Consider the following 22,590-nt stretch of genomic DNA (forward strand, 5'->3'; position numbering starts at 1 on the left):
GAGCTGTACCAGCGTGCCATTTGGCAGTGTAATTTTGTAAATGTACATTTATTAGTGTTACAAATTGCCTATGTGTCACTAATTGTTGTGTGTCAAGGTGTTTAACAGGTGTTAAAAAGAGAAGATTGTGGGTTACTAATTGTTGTGTTATAAAATTATAACCATTAGTAAGACGGTTATGCAGTTAATATTGGTCCCCTCTCAATATACTCTGCACAGCTTGCCCCGACGGTAGCCCTCTTCGCGGCGATTATAAATTTTGCTGCCTATTGAAGAGATACAGCAATTATTTCAGCTACGCGCTGGTATGGCGGTATATGAAATTATTCATATCGTACAGGAAATTAAAACCAGTAGCCTATACTGGATGAATCGATATAGGCCTACCGCCCAGCATTACCTTAACTTATTTTTCACCAGAAATCCCATTTATTAATGTTAGAAGAAAGTATTATATTTTTATGAAATATAATTTTAGGCTTGTTGAGTTTTGGGGAAAACAAGCAGTGGTATGAAGTCCACTTACTTAATGAGTGAGATGATTGTTTTAACCATCATTTAGTAACTACATTGATAATGAGATGAGATGCATCAGAAATATTGAATGTTTGCTTTTGTATGATCTCATTCTGGTTGCAGTGTAGTTCTATCACATCTCTGTCACACTTCAAATGTCCACTTGGAGCTTCTTCAAGGAGTCTGTTTTTCAGCAGCCACATGTCCACTATTGTTTAGAGTTGCTTTTCCATTGTTTTACAAGAATATTGAATCTCTCATCTTATTCTATTTAATGTAGCGTTCCTTCTCGTACTCTACAGAGTTTGTCAGAAAAGCCACAGGAGACAAACAAGACGAATAAATGTTATATGTATTTACATACAAACTCAATGACTAATATAATAATAATAATTAAAACATTTATTTCAGTTGTCAGTAAATACAGGCATTTGTGTAAATTCACAAATGCATTTCACGCTATAGCAACATGATCTGCTCTGGCAAAAATAGATCCAGTGCATAGAGATAGCGAAGCAGAGGAAGGAGCTGTGCGTGTGGCGTTGGTTGATATGAGCTCAACATTCGGAGAACAATGCTTTATTGTATGTGATAATTTCAGTAATTTGACATTAATAGTGATTAAACAGTTTAAATTATGTTAATCCAGGCAATTAGTCATCACTTCATTACTTTGGTCTGTTCGGTTCAGTTGACTCAGTCTTTCAGCTAAGATACTCCAAGCTGGTCACAGTAGCATTTTAATCATTCAGAATGACTCACAGCCACTTCACTCCAAATCATTTCATCGGTCCTAGTAACAGCTAACCCAAAACACACACACACACACACACACACACACACACACACACACACAAACTGGATTCAACCAGGCTGGTTTGAAACAAGGGCGGAAAACGCTGTTGGGGAAACTAGTGTACTTATTTCCTGTGCTTCATGAAAATGGTGATTAATGTCCAGGCAATAAGGCACTGTCACTAAAGGACATATACTGCTGCACTCAAGGACTTGGCCATATCAATAAATGTCCTGTGTCCTTCAGTAGCCACATCCTCTTTAACAATCTCGCTGTGATGTGATACTGTGTCAGCTTTACTTACAGACGAAATGTCAGTCAACGCTGCCCTGTGGAGAGTAGAGACAATGGAACCTTCAGGCTCCCTTTTTCCTACATTGTGTTATTGTGGATCAACAGAGCATGTATTTGCCTTGTGCCCATAGTTTTTTTTTTTTTTTGGTAGGCTACATTCAAGTTAGTCTTTTTCAGAGGCAATGAAAAACAAATTCAAAAGAAGGCTATTCCATTCACAAGGCTCATTTTCCCCATCATGAATTATGGCGACAATTGCTGAAGATATAGGATTAGGCTGTGCATGTTTTATCAAGTGCTTTGCAGAATGCGAAATAGGCTTGTTGAATAAGAGTCTAGTTGTGTTTGATTAATTAGATTTGAACCTTTGCATAAATTACGTTGTTGTTTTGAGCAGCTGTAGAAGATACCTAAAATAAACCTTTGCTTCTGTGAAGTAATACTTTTTGTTACTATGCATTTAATTTACTTTTGGTTCAAAATCAGTTTACCACAGTCTTGAATATGAAACTCATTGCTTACAGTAGCACTTGAAGTCAGTGTCAGGACAGAAAATTGTTGTTTTTTTTTTTTTTTTGGCATTTGCTGTTGTTCACCCCAGGTCAGGGTTTTACCTGCCTGTCTAACTCAAAGGCTTTGTAGAAAATGCGTGAACTCTTTGTAGAACTTTGTGTTGCTGGCCTCCGCCTTTGTTAAAAATTCCGGCATGTGATGTTGACGGAACAAAAAAGGTGAAACTCAGTTGTGAGGCCAACGTAGCACTCAGGACAGTCTACAATACAAGAGTTATCTTGTAGTTCATCTTCAAAGACGGCAGCGGTTGCAAGAATTTTTTGAATTAATGACTAAATAATTACCTTGGCAAGATGAATGTAAAGTGTATTGTGAACTTTCTACGCCATGACTCAGAGGCAAACGTTAGCGGAGCGGTGCAGTGGACTCCAGCAGTAACAAACGAGACTGGCTGACCATATTTATAATTATCATGATAAATGTCAAATCATTATGTCTTTCCAGTTTTAAGGCTGATTTTTGCTCCTGAGTGAAAGTTAAAGAAATCTGACGGTTAATTATGGTATTAAATTATTCTTCATGGTCAGAACATGACTTGCCAAACAACATTTCACAAATCTGAGGTGGAAAATAATTAGATTGATAAAATCTTATTTCAACACCAAAATATGCGTGAATAAAATTAAGTAAAATCCTTTTTCAGTCCTTTTTCCTCAACTAAATAAATATCTTAATAGAAAATGAAGTACTGCAGTGTGATACAGCACACATGTAAGATGCCTTAGACTGCAAAGTTAGTTACATGTCCAGTAACACACAATAACGCAGGCATTTCAAATTCCAACTAAAATATACAAATGAAAACAACCACAATACATAACCCACAGAAATCACCTCTGCCCAGATGAAATTGTGACGTGACGTGCTGAGGTAAGCATAGTGTCTCATTTCAGGTTGCCAGCATTTCTGCGTTACTGGTAGCGTTTTTGCTGCTCTCAAACCCGTTAATTTTACTATATTCTTCATTACAGTGGCTAATTACCCGCTGTAAATGTACACTAGTTCTGCTCAAGCACTCATAGCTCTCTCCTCCTTTTAGCGACTTTCTCGCTAATCCCACAGTTGTTCACACGCTATTCGGATCTGCTAGCTGCTTTAGCTTATCTTAGCAGCTAGTGATGGCTTCTCTCTCCTGCTCTCTCTCGCTAGGTGTGTCTTATGTTTAGTTATTCCTCTGCCTCCTTTAGTTATAACGGTACATATAATAAATGTAGTTTATTTGCTGTTGTGGAGGCAAGGCTCAGTGAATTGGAAGCGTGGCTCTGCAAAGGTTAGCAGCAATTAGCCAGCCCCCAGTAGCTGGTGCAAGCTGACCCAGCCTCTCTGTTTAATTATATCAAACATTTATCAAACATTTGTTATATTTGTATCAAGGAAAATTATATTGAGATGATTATTGTTATCATTTTATCACCCAGCTCTATCCAGAAAGGTACCCAAAGAGGTAAGACTTAGTAAGGATTAATAATTTCCAATCACTGACATTTCAAAGACGTGCAGATGTAAATAAATTAGGATTAAACAAACAATACATCTGAAGTACTGAAAAATTTGGGCACTTGGAATTTAAATGCGTTCTTTATCAATGAATTATGATAAACAGTTTGCTCTGACATACTACATCATAGTTTGGTGATATATTGTTTATTTTGAGATATACACTAAGCATATTTCAGACTATAATTAACCACATATCAGATTTGATTATAGAATATTATTCCATTAAAGGTCATTCACCACGAGGATATGACAAGTGATAAATAAAGTGGGCTAGTTGAAATCAAATACATTTATTAGTCTGCCAAATTGTAACACTGAGTGGGTATCCACTTTTCCACTCCAGTGCTAAACCCATTTCATTAATTCCTTGTTGAATGTGTTTTTTTTCCCCCTCCCTAAGTTAACACCCTGAGAGATCTTCCCCCAGGCTCTTTCCTTTGGGTTTAGAATGAGATTGATGTTCTGTTTGTTTCTCCCACACACTTCGACTGTCTCTCTGGGAGCTATCTCTATTTCTAGAGAAACAACTAAAACAACAATGGAAAAGGGATCATTGTTATTTAACCATGATACCAAAAAGACATGCAAAACATGTGAGGTGGCATTTTCCAGGTGCAATATATTGTAACTGAAAGCTTACTTTTGGATGTTTAACTGTTTGATAAAAATGTTTTCTGTGAAAGGAATGGGTGCTATTGTTTAAAAAAAAAAAGAAAAAAAAAAGGACAAGGACAGCCACAGTGAAAATTTGGTGCTAGTTAATTTCAGTGAATTCCAAGGGAGAAGATGTGCTGAGTTGGATAGTTTTTGGAGGAAGAACAGGAGTTTAAAGACTGCCCTATCGATCCTGTTGACATGTTTCCCTTTGGGGAATGCAAATGCTCCTGTTCTTCAACACAAACATTCAAACCCTCCTGGTAGTGGAACCCTAATTAACTAGGGATTTGAATACCATGGCCTTTTCCTTTTGACATTTTCATATTTCAGAAAGACAGTGTTTTGCGCTTCCTCAACAATGACAACTCTCATATTTATTAGACAATGAAAAGGACTTGCGCGACAAGACGATCAACAGTTGAATTTGCAGGAACATTTAACAAAAAAAAAAAAAAAACATAAATATATATAACACACTCCGTTTGATCCCCAGGTAATTTTAGCCACACTGTCGTACAAATTCCTGCATGTCTGCTTATCTGGCAAACAGTGGAGTGAGCTGACAGCTGCTGTATGTTATTGTCACAGCTAATCTAAACCTCACAACACCAGTGTTTACCACAGCAGAGGAGACCTATCCCCAGGTAACTGCTAATCACTCAGGGATTCTAGAGATCATCTGTCCCCGCACTTAACAGCCAGCGTGAGGCAGGTGGGAGTTAGCAACCGCTCTGCCTCGGCTGCCTCTCAGTTGTCAAGATGATCATCTGTGTAGCTGCAGTGTTTGGAATGATTAGCTCAATTAAATGCTTTCAGTAGGTTTTATGACACCGATGACATCAAAGTGCCATCTTGATAAAATGAAAGTGATGCTTTGAGGTAAATTTTGAATTGAAATATTTTCTTATTATATATTATTATAGAGTGTGTGTGTTGAATGCTCTGTTTGTTGGCATGAAATGTAGATCAACAGATTACAGCAAATCAGTAAATTCCTTATTGTTGCTGCTTTAATAGTAAAGCAAGTCTGTGCTTCCTCTTTAAATTGAAAAAAATGAACTGCAAAGTGGATAATCAATATGGATAATCAATAAATGTGTAATGTAACAAGTTATTGACTAAATATCAGTGACTCATACTTGAGCGAGCATTTTGAAAGTATCTCTGATCTTTTAATACATGTTACAACCACTTTTGTTGCTCATCTTTTTTTTTTTTCATGCCTAACCTTTTGAAAGGATTTTTTTTCTCAATCAAGCATATAAATGTAAAGCTTTAGTGTGGAAGCTTAAAAGCAAGTGAACATGACATTTTAAAATTTGATAATTGCTATGCATTAGAATTATAGACTGTAGAAAAAAAGACAACCGATTGGATGCTGAACAGATATTTTGAAACCTGGATTTGGGTTTACTGTTTGCTGTAAGCTTGCCAGTCACTAAAAGCTTCCACATTTACACAAAAAGGGAATAGCTCATGCAGAGCTGAGAGGGGGGGCAAGTTTTCAAACTGTCACAGTCAAACTGTTTGACTGTGATAGTTTGTGATAGGCCGAAAAACCTGTTAATCACACAGATACACTCCACAATATCGCCGTTATTTCCAAATCACCTTCAGGACACACATGAGAGATGAAACTAGATTGAATAAATTTATCGAATTTACTCAAGAGAAGGAACATTTTCCTTTGAATTGAAAACAAATTCAATCGTGTATTTGTTTTTTGGACCAGCATGTATTGGCCATAAGGACTGCAGCTAAATGCACTTACACGCTGGCTTCACTACTCAGCTGTGGTGTTGCTGCCTGATTAGAATCATTACCTTGAGTCACAGCCAAGCACTGCTCAATTGAATGCTGTTTTCCAGCTTTTGTTTGTTCCTGCTCTTGTGTTCTCTGGATCTCATGTTTATTAGCCTTGGATTTATGTTGCTGCAAATCTGACTACAAGTAGGCGATGTGCCAAGGTAACTTCAATAAGTTTGATGTGAAATTGTCTGGTTGTCTATGGATTCATTTTCATATCTTAACAACAACAATCAAGCTGTAGTGTCTTAAAGCAAGGACAAACAAGAGTGTGAATGTGGAGGAGCTGTGGGTCTGAACAGATGTCCTCATTTGTCTCGAGTCGTACGTTGGCAAAAATGATGGGTACTGTAATAGTCTTGTAATCCTTTTTGGCTAATGAGCAGCCATCTTATAACGCCACTCGATTTCTTCCATCACAACTCTTCTAAAGTTCCAGCAGCCTATACTTATTGTTGGACCACAGTAGGTACAGAAAATCCACCTATCATTATTCAAAGTGTAATATTTCTTTTTTTGTAAAAAAAAAAAGACAGATTTTATTAGTTGTGGAGGGAATTGAGCCTGAAAACTCTACATCATTAAATATTCACTTTTGGTAATTATAAGAGATTTTTTCTTACTACTTTTAGAAAATGTGGTTATTTTCATAACAAATCAGTTTGAACAGTTGGAAACACTCCGAGTTGATTACTGTTGTTACTGTAATTTTAGTTGTGAAAAACAGTGGGGAGGAGGGTAACCAGCGGAGAATGAAAATCCCTCGGTGTGAGAGAGAAATTATTTCATTTTCTTGAACATGCAATTACATTTTAGCATCTAGGCAGTGTAATGACATTAAAATGACATGTAATGACATTGACCTCTGCAGAAAAAAAAAACATTGACTTAGTGTGCAAATGAAGTTGACATTAAACATTAAAATATTTGTTATTGGAGAAATTCTCCAAGGGAAGCATGGACCCAGCATGCAATAAACAGTTGTGTGACAAGCTGCCACTTTTTAAAGCGTTGTATTATGTCATATGGCTCTCAGATGATGATGATATTTGCCTGTTTAGCGCTAGTGATGAAGTGTAAAAATGTTATACCACTCTTGTCATGTACAGGTAGGTTTTTACAATCTGTACATCTCTCATTACACAAGCAAAGTGTGTATTCACGTCTAGGTCCTTTTTAAAGATCTAGAGAAAGAAATATTGAACTGCGTACAGTAAACTACAAACTAGCGAGGCCACTTAAGAGGCTGCTACAGAGGTATCAACTGCATTGCTCTTCATGGTTGTATTTATCGTTTCTAAATTCAGCCTTCAAGTATTGATTAGAGTCCAACATCAAAGAGCATTTAAAGAGGAAGGGAGGAGGTCTGACTGCTTGTACGGCCTCGGGCAGGCATGAAGAGCCTGTTTGGAAGCGAGGCATGCAAAGTCCTAGTGCGGTGGTATTATTTATGGCTAACGTTGAGTCATTTGGCCAGTGATCTGCAGGTTAGGTATATTTCATCAGAGCTAGGCAGATGTTTTCTTCTAAGGCGTATTTCTACAGGTTTATGACTGTGCAGCTGAATTACAGTATGCTACAACCTGAAATACAAGACAATACACAGATTTGTAGATGCTTTTCTCTAAATCACCTCACTGTCACTACAAAAACATACAATTTCAGCCTGGATGACCCTAGCTGTGATCAAATCAATGACCTAGCGGGGATCATTGTCACACTCTGCCTGTTGACTTAGATGGAACAATTTACATGACCAGTAATCAACCATCACCATTTATGAACAGCAGTAATATGTGAGGAGTGTAATGTATCCACCAGAGGCAGCTGAATTTATTTCAGAATCAATAACTAGACAATTCATGCAAGGCTGCACACCGTGTTCTGAGGAATGACCTCATAAGCTCTTGGCACTTAAGCCATCCAATTGCCACACATATTGAAAATTGAAAACCTCACTTTCTACAGTAAATTTTTCGGACACTGTCAGAGCTGTTATGTACAGTCCTGCCACTGCGTACAGCGGAGACATGTTTGAGGATTGTTTATTGTAGTCTGTGAAAGGAACAAGCCATAGCTGGTCAAGTAAAGGGGTCACCAGCCCTGAATTTGTTTAATCTTGTTAATGGTTTTCATCAGAGTCCCTGATGCACTCAATCACTGAAGCACTCCAGCTATTTAATGCACTTAATTCACTGTACTAGCATTGCCCTAGAAGCACATTTGACAGAAGATTGACATCATTTAAATTTACAGTGTAATTTCACAATTTTTGAGGAGTAGCTGTCTACTCAAGATTCAGCCTGTATGTAAGTGAAGTGGCTATGAGTTCTCCACAGGAAGTTGTGCAGATTTAATTCATAAAAGGGTCAGTTTTGGCCAGACAATAGAACAATAGTTCTTTACCGGCTTCTTATGAATAGAGAATAAATGCCAGGATGTGTTTTTTTTTTTGCTCCTTTTCTTTCTTTTTTCTATTCAAGGAAGACTGAATACACTGGAGACTTTCATCTAGACATTTTCGCCCACATGCTCTATCTAAGCCTGATGTTTGATGTGCTGTGTTCCTTACTTATTCCTTGTAGTAAAAGGTTGAAGAACAGCGTAACACATGGCATGTCACGCTGCCCAGGCCTCATCACCTCTGACTTTCTGTAATATTATAGCACAGATAATATGACATTATCACAGTATACCTTTTTTTTTTTTTTAAGAGGAGAAAAACTGCAGGGAATATACGCCTCTAAACTGTGAGTGGGTTGAGAGTTGGTGACACAGTTGGATTTGATTATAATGAGATGGCCTTATCCACTTCTCACCAGATAAGTTTAGAGAAGAGGCTGCAGAGCAAGTGTGGCATAATGAGGAAGTCGAGTATGCCTTCTTTGCCGTTCCTCCCATTCTGCTCGCTTTGTTCCTTAATGAAACACAAACAAAAATGTTTTCTGTTCAGGAGGAACTCTAAGGTTGTAATGCACAGAATACCCACAAGGATTTGTGTGTTTTTTGACGTTGTTTTTAGATTCTATTTTTTTTTAAAGTTATCTATGACTTTCTGTCACTTAGCTACTTCTACTTGTCTCCCTATCTCTAAGCTGTATTTTAGGATTTCAGCACCCTGCATGGCACTGACAAAAACCTCTCAGCTCTGTTGAATGTGCAGTAGCACTTCCTGTCAATTAACATGATGAACAAAAAGCCAGACAGGCCTTGACGTGTACACAGACATGTTTATACATGCAATAGAAAAAAAATAATTAAGGAAAGGTGTCAGCTGAAATTTTTTAAATTAGTTTTTGGATTTTTTTATGTACTTATTTTTCATCTAGTCAGTCAAAGAACAACTTTAACACTAGACTAATGGGCTTAATTTTACTGTAACATGGTTACATTTCTTTGGCCCAAGGGTCCTGATGTCCTCTTTGCTGAAACTGCTTGTTTGCTTTTAGCTGTGTAGGCCTAAATATCTGCATTGGGATTTGAGTAGTTTTATTATTTCTGAGCTTGATGTTTTAGCCTCGAGGCTCGGCTCCCTCTGTGCAATATCTTTGGCTGATCTTGGCAGTTCTCATGTTCCCGAGGTCCTTGGTGTGACTCGAACACTTCCGGGGATATCAAGCCACATCACCCACTTCCCGAGGAATGAGAAACACATGCACGTTCAAGATCAAGCTCAACTTGCCCCTTCTTTTTCCTCCTGTTCCTGTGCTTCGCAGAGGTACCCCGACCTTGTTTTACATCTGTGACTTGTCTCGTAATAGAGGGTAACCGTGAAAAGCCTTACAGAGTGTGAATAGACTGGAAATGAAATGAGTACATTGGAAATATGTGTGCGTTTGTCATAAAGGTACGTTTTAGTGAAACGTAGAACTGAGCAGATGTCCTTTCCTTTGACAGTTGACTCAATGGATTGCAGATGAGATTGCACAGACAGCAGCTGTCTCTCTCAGAATGCACATTTGTTCCTCATATACATAGCAATTTTGCATCAAGAGCCTGCCCTTTACGCACTCAGGATGGCTATGAAAAACAGCTCACTTCTGTTTAGTAAGAATTCAGACAGAATAATGTAAAAGTTGTTTAGACTGTAGTTTGTCTAATTAGTAAATTTAATGATATGCCTTCTCTCTCCCTCTAATTAAAGGAATAGCTGAGAAAGTAGAGATGGGTGAAATGAATAAGCTTCCCTCCCTGTCGAGGTGTGTATGTAACTGTATGAATGTAAAGCAGGCCAACGCTGGAGGAGAATGTGAAGGATAACAGCACTGACTGACTGACGTGCCGGAAAAAGATTCCACTTTATTCAACCACACAATTCAACACATCGTGTTCATTAGGCATGTGAAGGTGATGAGCCAAAACACCCTGGTGGATAAAGTGCAAACTCTTCGGGGAAGTTAGTGTTTTATTCTTCACATATGTGTGTTGTTTTTTTTTTTTTCTGGCTGACAGGTAAAATAGTGACAGGACACACGATATTTAGGCTTTGTGTTTTATTTCTAGTGTTTGTTTTTTTTTCTTAAGCCAGCTTTATATGTTAATAGCTACCTATTGAGATATGATGCACTGTTTCTATACAGTGAGTTCATTTGCAACAAATCACATTTGTGAGTTGAATCAAAAGTTTTATCACTGTTTATGTTAATAATAGGCTGATGGTGTTTTAGTGGAAAGAATATTGATGTTGATTGTGTATTATTATTATTATTATCATTATTATTATTATTATTATGTATTTTGTATTACAGAATGATAAGGTTGATTTAAACATATTTTCTATTATTATTTATTTATAGTATTTCTGCCACATATGATTGATTGATCTGCAATCAAGTGCATTATTAGTGTTCAATCTGGAAAAAAAACCTCAACAACACAGAAAACTACCATCCCTAGAAATTGCAGGCGTTGCACTGCATTGGATTTGAGAGTATTTGCTTTAATATAACTAAATGAAAGCACACACATACATATTGCATTTTACTTGTGGAAAGTAAATTCACTTTCTCACCATCACTCTGCCTCCACTCTTTGTTTAACCACACTACACGGACCTTGTAACTCTTTAATCCATCCCCAAATAATCCGTGACGTCTCGTGGACGTGCCGGCCAGGCTGTCCTTCACAAACCTGATGCTAACGCTGGAGATGAGATTGATATTTTAACTCCAGCCCCCAATGACTAATGCAAGTTAAACGCTCCTGTGGTTGTTGTTAGGCTGCTGTTTTTCAAGGGCTCTCAGGGGTTCTTGGCTTGTTGTTGAGTGTGATATTATGGAACAAATAGCAGGGCTTAATGGTGGTGTAGATGATTTAACTGCCCTCAGGGCAATGAAAAACGGAAAATCATTTTGTGTGTCTAGACATTACAGAAGGTGTTGTTCTGTTGGGGTTTTGTGTTTTATTTCCTCTGAACTTCCTAAAAATACTCACATGTAAAAAAAAAAAAAAAAAAAAAAAAGGCAAAGTTTCACAATGTCTGAATGTAAAATGATTTTTTAGGCCAAACTATCTATGTGATGACTCATTTAAACTAGTAGCTAACCTGCATGATTTGAATTCACTTGTTTTTTTTAGATTTAAGAGTCATGAACGTTATTTGAGTGCAGTGCGGCTCTACTCAGTCTCCTTCAGGCCCAACACCGACTGTGTTGTCTGCTCTGCTCTATCAGAGATGCTGTGGCTTTAATCCTTTGCCCACAGGGGACGGCTGACATGGATGAGTGTAAACTGTTGACATGGTGCTGTCTCCTATGCTCTCTGATCAAAGACAGTGCAGCCCTCCTGTTTCACAACCTGCTTTCAAATATGCTCCTAGTCTCTGCCACGGAGACTCCAGCTCTCTCTGTTTTACACATTATTTTAACCTCTCAATAGTGAACTGATCTGATAATAACAAAGCAATCATTTATGACGTTATCCACGTAGCCTCTGTGACCTCCCTGCAAACAATGAATGTGATTTGGAAAACAATATGTAGGCTAAGTGGCTCCTACTATTCCAGCGGATACCATTTTTGGAGACGGTAATGTGCTGACTTTAAGTGCAAGGAAAGACTTGATGTAGTGCTTAGTTTAATTAATCCCCAGTAATGATGCAACTATTAGTAAGAGCTGAGTTTGTCTTAAGTGGCTGGAGGTGTGTGTGTGTGTGTGTGTGTGTGTGTGTGTGTGTGTGTGTGTGTGTGTGTGTGTGTGTGTGTGTGTGTGTGTGTGTGTGTGTGTGTGTGTGTGTGTGTGTGTGTGTGTGTGTGTGTGTGTGTGTGTGTGTTTGATGTGTGGAAATGCTGATCAAGCCAACGACAACTCATCGTCAAACGGTGGTTTAGAATAATAGCAGACCTCCATGGACTCCTGGAACTAAGTTTACCTTTAACCTCACAAGACTCCTAACAAGTGTGATATATAGTGGTTGTCATGGTTACAGTATCATGATACAGCGTTGGGTCTGCATGCAAAAATTCATGAACCACCAGGGAAATCCAGTCACATGCGTACTGTAAATGGAGATTTAAAAACTGTGGTAAAATCCATTAAACAAGCATAATCTGTATATTGTTTGGTAGATAATCCTACAGTAGTTTATAGCATTTGTATAGCCGTGCTAAAATGCAGTTGTCGACAGCATCAGATGTTTCAGCAAATGCCTCCAACGTCATGTTTATATTTAAGTGTCAAATCCTTCTAGCAGATGTGGGAATTATGACTCGAGTAAAAGAGGAAATAGTGTTACAGGTGTTATAGAGCTACAAAGTCTGCAGAGGAAGAATGTCTAGATTGACAGTCAACATTGGTTTCTTTTAACCATGGCAACGATTGTTCCCTAACCTCAACTGTGATATTTACCCAAACCACAATCTTTTCCTAATCCTAAGCAAACCTCAGTCATAACTGTGTAAGATCAGAACACGTTTTTTTATTTTTTGCAATGGTTATTTGTAACAATAATTGAAAGAACTGACAAATTATGTTGTCATGTGTCGATAAAGGGGCGTCAGATCAGAAAACGCCTTACATCGTTATGGAAGGCAATTGCAAACAACATATTTTGTTGTTTAGTTGGGAAGACTTGCTTGTCAAAATTGCTCATTGCTGAGAGATGTGTAACCTAGAGCTGCATCGATAAGTCAATGAATCAATTAGTTGATTGACAGAAAATCAATAGGCAACGATTTTGATAATCAAATAATCTTTTAAGGAGTTTCTTGAGAAAAAAAATGGCAAACATTCATTAGTCCCAGTTTATCCTCTGTGATAAACCGATCATCTTTCAGTTGTGGACTGTTGGTTGGAGAAAACTAGATATTTAGAAAAGTAAACGTGGGCTCTTTAATTAATTGAGAAAATAATAGATCAGTCAATAATGAAATCATTAGTCATTAATCAATAGTTGCAGCCTGAGTTAAGTAATACAACATTGATTATCCAAATGGATTTAAAAAGAGAATCACAGCAAGTTTAACAGTAATTTCTCCCTCCATTTTGGGTCTGGCATATTGTCAATTCTGGTTCTGTTTTAGTTTTTCCTGCCATTTTCTTTACACAGAAACAATCTCCTTGCCCAGTTGTTTGCATCCTTCTAGCAATGGGGAACCAATATTAGCATCTCCAGCTTTTGAATGCCACAGTGGGTTTTGACTGCTTAAAGCAACACAAAACACTCTTGTTTTGCTCATGCACCTGATTGACAATGGCTTCAGCTCGACATTTTCTTCTCCGCTGGCACAGGCTGCATCCGTTGTGGAGCATGTTTTCCCCACCGAGTTTGATTATTGCATGCCTGGGACTTAATAGGCTCTAGGGAGTGTCTGTGCCTAAGGACAATTTGTGCCCCTAGCATTCGGTGTAATTCTGTTGACAATGTTTGATTTCTTTTGGGCAATTTGCCCTTAGAAGTTAAATTCGTGCCCAGAAGACATGGGTCTGATGGTCTACGCTCTTGGAAAGACAGGCTGTCTGCATTTGACTAAAAGCAGTTTCCACACAGGAGCTTAGCAGGCAAGCTGTTAGGACATTATTACATCCATACATATATTACAAACATATTGACTGGCCAGTCCATTTACATTTTTTTTGCCAGACCAGCTGCTGCTGTAAAGGATTTGATTGATGGTAACTGTAAGAGAGCAGGAAGCATCATAGGGCCTGCCTCTTGTTTTCCGCATATCCCTGATGGTGATGGTCATTACCACCCATTAAGGCTTTGTGTCAAATGATGGCACCTGGTGCTGAAAGCAAGGGATTTTTACTTTGTGCACATAGTCACTGCTGTTTCTGTTGCTTTTGTCTTCAGTGGTTTAGTTTGCAAAGGCTCAGAAGTTTAGGAAGCTGTTGACTTGCCAGGCGGGTAAAGGGAACTAAAGATACTGGACAAACGTTATCTTGTTAAAATATGTTTCAATCTCTGTCACCTCTGGGGGTTTACAGTCCATGCTGGGAGTAGCTGCCAAAACTGCAGTTTTGAAGATTTGAGACACTCTGACTGAATGTTTTTATTAAATTGAAGAGTCACTTTGTATTCTACAATTTCAAGAATATAGTATAGTAGTAGTAGTAGTAGTGGTAGCTATAGCAGTAGTTTTAAAATTGCATTTATTTAAGTGTTATATTTATAACCCACTGGCCAAAGAGAACATTCATACTGGAAAATACCATAAAAACTGTATGTTTGCAGCAGTTTTTAACTTGTTTAAACATGAATTTACCTGTTTCATTTACCTGCAACATGTCACACACCATCATCACGACCACCAACAGGCAGGGCTCAGAAGGTGGCCTGAACACAGGCTACACCTGGACCATCCTGAGTCTGCTCAAGATGGGACAGATGGTGAGGCTGTCCATCCCAAAATAGCCTATATATAACATGGAGTTTACATGCCAGGACGTGTTCAGCTGTTTACACGCAGTTTACCTGAAACCAAAAGTCTGACATTAATGTTTTATTGAAAATCAACTGAGGTTTGTCTTTGCTGTTAATGCAGCTAATGTTTTTGTTTATATTATGTTTAATTAAAATTTCTTTCTCTTTATGAAATTACAAAATACAAAATATTATAGTTGAAAAATAGGGTGGGAAAGTACTTTATGGTGCCCATAAGGGTTTATCCGCACCACTGACAAATATTTTATCAGCATTTTACTTTGAGTTGACTTCAGTGATCGTAATTAGAAAACCAAATACTGTGTTCATGTTTTATGAACCAAAACCTTGGATTTTGTGTCTGAATTTCTAATGCCAGTTTTTAATTCAATGGGAATTCATTATTCTTACAATATCTGTGAATGGCAACAACTACATCACATGGTTAAGGTTTGGGCAAGGTTCAAAATGGAACAGAAGCCCCAGTATTCTTCCTGCACTTGCATGGAAAATTTGTGTTGAAACTTTTGACATCAGCCTTATACATTTGTAGACATGTAAAAAGATAATTTCATAAATTGCTGTGATATTTGTCATGTCATGTTGTTAAAAAACAAAAACAACCCTCTCCAACTCGTCCTCTCATTCACTCAGGCTGTAGATTTTCTGATTCTCTCTCTCTTCTTCCCACAGTTGCATCGAGTGGCCAACCTCACCACGCTGGAGTCAGGCATCATGGGAACACGGGTGCAATGAGGGAGAGGAGGGCAACCGGTGACCCTTACTGGTCCTATTCAGGTGAGCTCTTATTTGTGCGCTGACCAGAGCCCTCAGTAGGAGGAGATTTGAAAACGCATTTCTTTGACTTACTCACCTCTGCTCTTGTCTGGCCTATCATTCTCCTGTTTTTGTGGCATTTTGCCAGCAACCCCTCACACTCTACGTCCACACTGCTGTAGCCAGAAGATTAAATTAGATATTTACTGTTCATATAATAGTATACCTGCACTGTATGTTTTCATTGCTCTTAATAACTGCAATCACGGCAATGCACTGGAGATAAAAAAAAACACTAAAATACAGCAAAGTGAGTCTATATTCAGAGTATCTTCAAGCCAGTTGTGATTAACCACGGATGAGTCAACTCCATAGAATATTTCTTGTGTGTAAATTGTGTGAACTGGACTGCTTAAGGATCAAATCATGTGTATGTAATTTAATAAAGACCTCAAATTAAGTAGTCAAACTTTCTCTTCTATGACAAGAAATGGTTTCAAATATGTAAGTCACACTCATGGAACAGAAGAAGATTAGGACTTACGTAACATTTTCAGCAGACCTACTTTCATTTGAACTGAAGTATATGTATCAGACAAACAGTAGGCCTTCATGTGAAAACCTAGCTAGATAGAGTTGTTTTAATTCCTGCCCCCATTATTGTTAATATACATGCTTTTAATGCCCAACTAAGTGCTTCTGGGAATTTCTGTTGGCCTCTTCCTCTAATTTCTCAGCCATCTATCTTTTAACAAATTGGAAAGATGGACAGATACAGCAGCCCAAAGTGAACACTCAGATGTGAGCTCTAATGGATGATTCATTACGGGTACTTTTTATGCTCGTAAATATTCTCAAAGTGATATGTGTTTGCATATGTGTATTTGGATGTGTTTTCCATGTGAAAGTGGCAAATTGATGTTTAAATTATGTTGCAGTGAAATCTTGAAGGGGCAGCAGCTGAGTTACAAGCTTTAGAAAGTTGTTTATTTTTAAAGTCTGAAAGTAAAGAAAAAAAAAACAAATTTAGCAAAACATGGATATAAAAATATTTTGGTAGGCATATATCCAGTAAATTAACATTTTTACTTTTAACACTCTTAACATACTGCAATGCTACCAGCTGTACAGTATTTATGCACTTATGAAGCATCCTCTCACTATATGAACATACATACTCAACGTTTTTAGGCAGGTATATGCAGATCAGGAGATGCATTTCTTTTTTGGCAGAGAACAGTTCTGATAAGTACATACACTCACCGGCCACTTCATTAGGGACACCTGTGCAATCTTATGCAATCCAATACAATGCCTATACAATGGTGTTCCTAATATTTTGTCCACTCTATTAACATACATGAGGGGGCCAAAATATTAGGAACGCTTTTCAATATAATGCCCCCCAGTACACCACCACCATCCACAAAGATCACCTTTCTGACAATGTCAACAAAAATCGAAATGTATAAGCTTCGCAAATGTAGAATTTATGGCAGAGCTGCTGTATTGGATTGCATTAGATTGCACAGGTGTTCCTAGTAAAGTGGCCGGTGACTATATGTTCTTTCAGAGCACAGCTTCATATTCAGCTGTACACCTGAGACCCCAGTGCAAACACAGCCCTCCGTTGACCATTGAGCAGGTCCGGTGGGAAATAGGGGTTATGCGCTTTGATCAAGGGCACCGCACTGGAAAGGTCCAGGCAGTAAAACAGCCAGTAAAAATGTATTTACAGGTTCCAAGGTTCAAAAACACCACCTAGCAAATAACTAACTTCGTCCCTCTGCTCTCAGAGAGCATCACAATCTCTAAGTAATATTACACCAAGGAGATATTTTGTCTTCAATATTGCGCTTGCGAGCTCAGAATCCCATGGTTTTTGGACAAGAAAATGGTGCAAATAACAGCAAAAAAAAGAACTCTGCTTACTTTTGGCTCAAGTTTGTTTGGTATTCATGTCACTTCTGATACTGATCTTCGTCTCTCCCAGTTGTCTAGCAGAGGCAGTGAAAGTGTGTCTGCTTTGACTATCCAGGCATGATTGCTTTTTCGCTATCTACAAGGTGTGTGGAGCACATTAAGGAGAATCCTAATCACTTGATTTCTGGATGCCTCAAAGAACTGAAACCTTCAAAATAGTGTTCTTTAATCACAATATATTAATTTCCCTAAAATGTAACTTACTTGATCTTATCTGATCATCAGCTTCGAGTTTTTTAGCTCTTTTATTAGAACATTTGTGATTATAGCAGCACTGTTGGCTTTTTGTTTAGACTTGTATCAGGAATATCAGTCAGGTGAGTAGCACCCACATTACTAGATTGTATTTGTTAGTCAAAGTAGTACGCTTGAGGATTTTTTAACATATATCCAATCACTCAAAATGGGTTAGAACCCCATGTAGTGCAGCGTTGAGTGGAGGTGGTATTATCAACTTAGATGGTAGATGACAGCCTAAACAATAGTGAAGCTCATGAGATATGATGACATTTACTGTGTGAAACCGTGCATCTCCTCTCTAAAAGTTAATGTTTTATGATGTCGTAAATTGTATTAATCTTTTATGAAGTTAGCAGAGGTGGAGGTGGCCTGCCTCTGCCTGCCTCTGCACAGGAAATCCTGTATTGTTGTAGCAGCATTACATTCCTATCCATCTTTATCATGCAGTTGTACTCTTTGTTTTTCAGCTGTGGTCATGTGCAGATCATTGATCTTTGTTCAAATAATCATATCCATTGCGTTGCTTGGAGAGACCAAAACCAATCCCTCAGGACTTGATGTTGTCTGAAGAGTCACATTGAGTTCTGCCTCTTTCTGTAAAGAAGACATTGGACATTTAGGACCATATGTTTTCTATTCAGTGTTATGTATCTTTATGTAAACAGTCTTAGAGGCAGACTGTTTTAATGCCTATATTTTGTAACCAATTTGGGAAGCTATTCTGCTTTGTTGTAATGCACATACAGTTGTATGCATGCTAAGTAAGATGCAGGCTGTTAATTGAGGGATGACTGAACCTCTTTATATTTTTGAAACATTTCATATGGGGATGACAGATAAAAAATGAACAAACATTCAGTTAGGGTCAGGTTTTTCTAAGAAGCTGGTGACACGGGTTGGTTTTGAACATTGATTTCAGACCCGTACAGAGCACTTATTCCTACCAGTCAAGGCAGCTGGCTGATTGTACTGAGAAAAAGGGAAGCATTGAGGGAACACAGCAATGTCCATTGCTTTGGAAAGGTAATTAGTGGCTAAGGCTGTGAATGGGGGACAGACAAGCGTGCCTTAGCAGCTAAATGGTTATTAAGGGCATTTGCTCTGTGCAAGTGAGTGTAAAAGAAATGCACACAGTCGGGTTAGTCTGAAGCTGGAAGGTACTGTTACAAGACCGACTTCAGCTCTATGAGCTAGACATATGTACATAACATATGAAGGAGCACAGGACCCTTTGTTTCTACAGACGTCTCTGGACGAGAGCTGTTTGAAGAATGTAGAACAATATTAGTCTCAGAAACTGGAGCAATAGCAAATATAATGCATTTAGAAACAATGAAGAAAGTCTCTTAAATTCTTAATTTTATTTTCAAGTAATTGTTCTGGGGAGAAGTTTCATTTGTATAAGCTTAAATGTAAACTGTATGTTGAAATAACAATGGGAAATTATTAATTACATTAACATTTTCTCCAATTGATTGTTTCATACAGTTTATTACTTTGGACATTTGGTAATAAATATATGACATAATGGTTTTATTTTTTCACATTACATAATGATATTAATGCTATCGGTGTCAAAATACATTGCATACATTTCATGATAAGAGAGAGTGCTAAGACCTTGTATTTTACACATTAGTCCAACGCTTCAAAGAATGAGGCAGCCATTGCGATGAGAGCCCTTATCATTCCAAGACATGTCACCTTCCTGTGTGCTTTGGTTATGAACCTCCAATGTAAGAAGCCTCGAAACCCACACCCTGAAATTTGATTAAAAGTTATTTAAGGCGTGCTGCGTATGTGTGCATGGAGGCATTTTTCATAAGAGGGATGATATCATACTCACCATGACTCCCACAGGAACAGAGCTATGCATCATTTTTCCCCTTTTTATATCTCTGCAGGTTTTCAAATCTTCTCTGTTGGTTTCTCTGGCTTTCTTTTTATCAGTAGTTTTATGTTTTGGCCAATATAGGCAGTAGTTTGCTTTTGATTGTGCACTCTTGATTTATTGTTCTAGTTTAATTACAGCACAACAGTTGGAGTACGTTAATGTGCATTTGCTGTAGCATTACGCTTGATCTCCTCTAACAGTGTGTAGAATAATTTAGAAAAAACAAAAGGCAAAGAAATATTCATTTTTCACTATATTATGAGATTTTGTCAGGCCCCTTAATCAACTTGCATGTCATTCCTGACTGGTATGAAGCAATTATGCTCAGTGAAAAGATTTATGTTCCTGCTGTGCTCACTATAAGAATTTATGATTTTGGTTAAAAAAACATTTGAAAAATGGTATAAAGAGCATAATGCCACACTTATGTAGCCCACTTGTTCAGATGACATGGTAGCCTACCTCCACAAATGATTAAAATAAAGCTATTTATTAAAGCACTGCATCTCATTTATACATTACTCTGAGCACAACGCTTCATATGCATAAAGCTCCCGCTGTCTGTTTTGTAGAGCAGCAGTCATGGATGTTTGGATTGAAGCCACTTTGACGAGCTGTTGCAGCCACTGCGAGAGCCTGTTATTGTGTGATACTCGTGGATTATATTTCCCCTCAGCCTGACTGTTTTATTCCACTTCACTGAGGTTGCCGGTGATCATTAGCAATCTTTCCACTCATGTCTCACATAATGAAGTGAATGAAGTGTCATTTTCAATCAATTGCTATGTTGATCCAACTTAATTAGTACTTCAGAGGATACAAAACAATATTAGGTAACTCACTGTTCTCGATTGCCAGTGCTGTTTGTTTTGCCTTTGAATTAACCCTCAATTCTACTGCAGCACGCACTTTCTTTGGCTTCTCATGTTTTTTTTCACTACTTTAAATCTATCATATTTTTCTCTTCATTTTTTGGTTAAAATGTGTAGCTAAAAATGCCTTTATTAGGTATTCCCAGCTTTTAAGATCAACTTGTCAATCAAAAATAATTCTGCAGCAGTACAGTTTATGTTAACATAAATCTTTGTAGCTATGTTAACAAGTCGACCACATGATTTCAAAGCGGAGTTTCTGGGTCAATATCAAAATGTGACTGTGCCTTTCAGATTGGTTAGTCGAGTTTGACATGTTAAACCCTATGATTCATATAAACTTAAATTGGCTGGATGCTTGTGAAGGCAGTGCACTTTGTCTCTTGCGGCTTGACACCCCCCCCCTAAAAAGACTTGAGGGAAAAGAGCAATGCCATGTTGTCATGGTGCCCGACAGAAGGAGCTCTGCCTCCTGGAGGTAATGAATCGAGAGGAGGATTGCTCTCGGTAGACCTCCATGTACGAGAAGCACTTGACTTTAAAGCAAAGCTCCCTGACTACACGGCCGTACAAGGGGTTTGCATGAAGGGTAAAGTATGAGGCATTCTATACTGGGATCCAGGGAAATACTCCTCAGGGATGAAGATAACCAGCCGAAAGTATGTTTTCTTCTGAATTTGTCTGATAAGGAAGATAAAGGGAATTTTTATAAGAGCACCAGAAATATTGCTATGCTTCCACTGATTTGTTTATTTCTTGGGATTCCCATTAGCAATCACCAGCTCAACAGCTACTCTTCCCTTCATCCACAAGAAGAAAAAACAAGTTAAAAAACAACTACAGTAATTTAATGTAAAAATGTCTATCAGTCTTGATGAAATCCACTTTATTGTAAATAATAATGTTTTGCTCCTGATTGTTTCGAGACAGCCAAATACTGGATATTAAAGCTATCATGGGATTTGTTTGATATCATGAATCAGGTTGTCCAAATTAACATAACAAAGCAAATGCTAAATCCAATTTCTACCAGAATAGTTGTGTCAAGTCGATTTTCATTTGTTCAGCCCAATATCACAAATCGCAAATTTGCCTCAGGGGGCTTTACACTTTGTACAGCAATACAACATCCTCCATTCTTAGACTCTCGATTTGAATAAGAGACCCCCCCCCCCCTCCCAAAAAAAAGAAAAAAAAAAACTCTTAATCGGGGAAAAAAATGGATGGCCAAACATGCAATAGATGCTGTGTGTACAGAATAGACCAAGATAGTAAAATTACAGCATGAAAAACATAAGTTCATTTTTACTTGTCAATATAATTGACATTAACATCAACTAGACAATTTGTCATGTGATTTTCCAAACAAACTGACTGAGATTGATGTCAGTCTAGGGCCTCTGTTGTGATATTTTTTTACATGTTGCCCATTCTCTAAATAAAAACAGGTCCTTTGAACAGAATCATCATGTTAGTCGATGGAGGACATGTCACGTGTTACATCTGCCATCTGATCGCCATGCACGCCAACCACAATCCATTCTAAAATTGCAGTCTATTCAAATGACCAGCCTTGCATTGATTCTTGCTACACTAACTGCTGCACTCAATCTGCTGGTTGGTAAAGCTTGGCCTCTATCTCCCTAGCCTCCACCTGCTAGACTATCTATTTAAGCCTTTAAGTAATAAGTTTCCCTGTTCTATCTATACCCATGGGGGGATTATTTTTGTTTCATTTTATTTACTTAGACTTATCCCCAAAGGGACTCTAGATGTTGTTGTGTCTAATGTGTCATTCTCAATCATATCAACGGGAACCT

General features: G+C 37.9%; 1 protein-coding gene across 1 annotated transcript in view; it reads left to right on the forward strand.

Annotated features, from left to right (window-relative positions):
- ca16b (carbonic anhydrase XVI b) overlaps nucleotides 1-22,590 on the forward strand; it is a 112,115-nt gene that overhangs the window by 9,525 nt on the left and 80,000 nt on the right. Inside the window, exon 2 of the mRNA XM_067587144.1 lies at nucleotides 15,698-15,802. Within this exon, the coding sequence (XP_067443245.1) occupies nucleotides 15,698-15,802 (105 nt within the window). The remainder of the gene's footprint in view (nucleotides 1-15,697; nucleotides 15,803-22,590) is intronic.

This window comes from Thunnus thynnus, chromosome 4 (assembly GCF_963924715.1).
Source record: "Thunnus thynnus chromosome 4, fThuThy2.1, whole genome shotgun sequence".
NCBI classification, from domain to species: domain Eukaryota; kingdom Metazoa; phylum Chordata; class Actinopteri; order Scombriformes; family Scombridae; genus Thunnus; species Thunnus thynnus.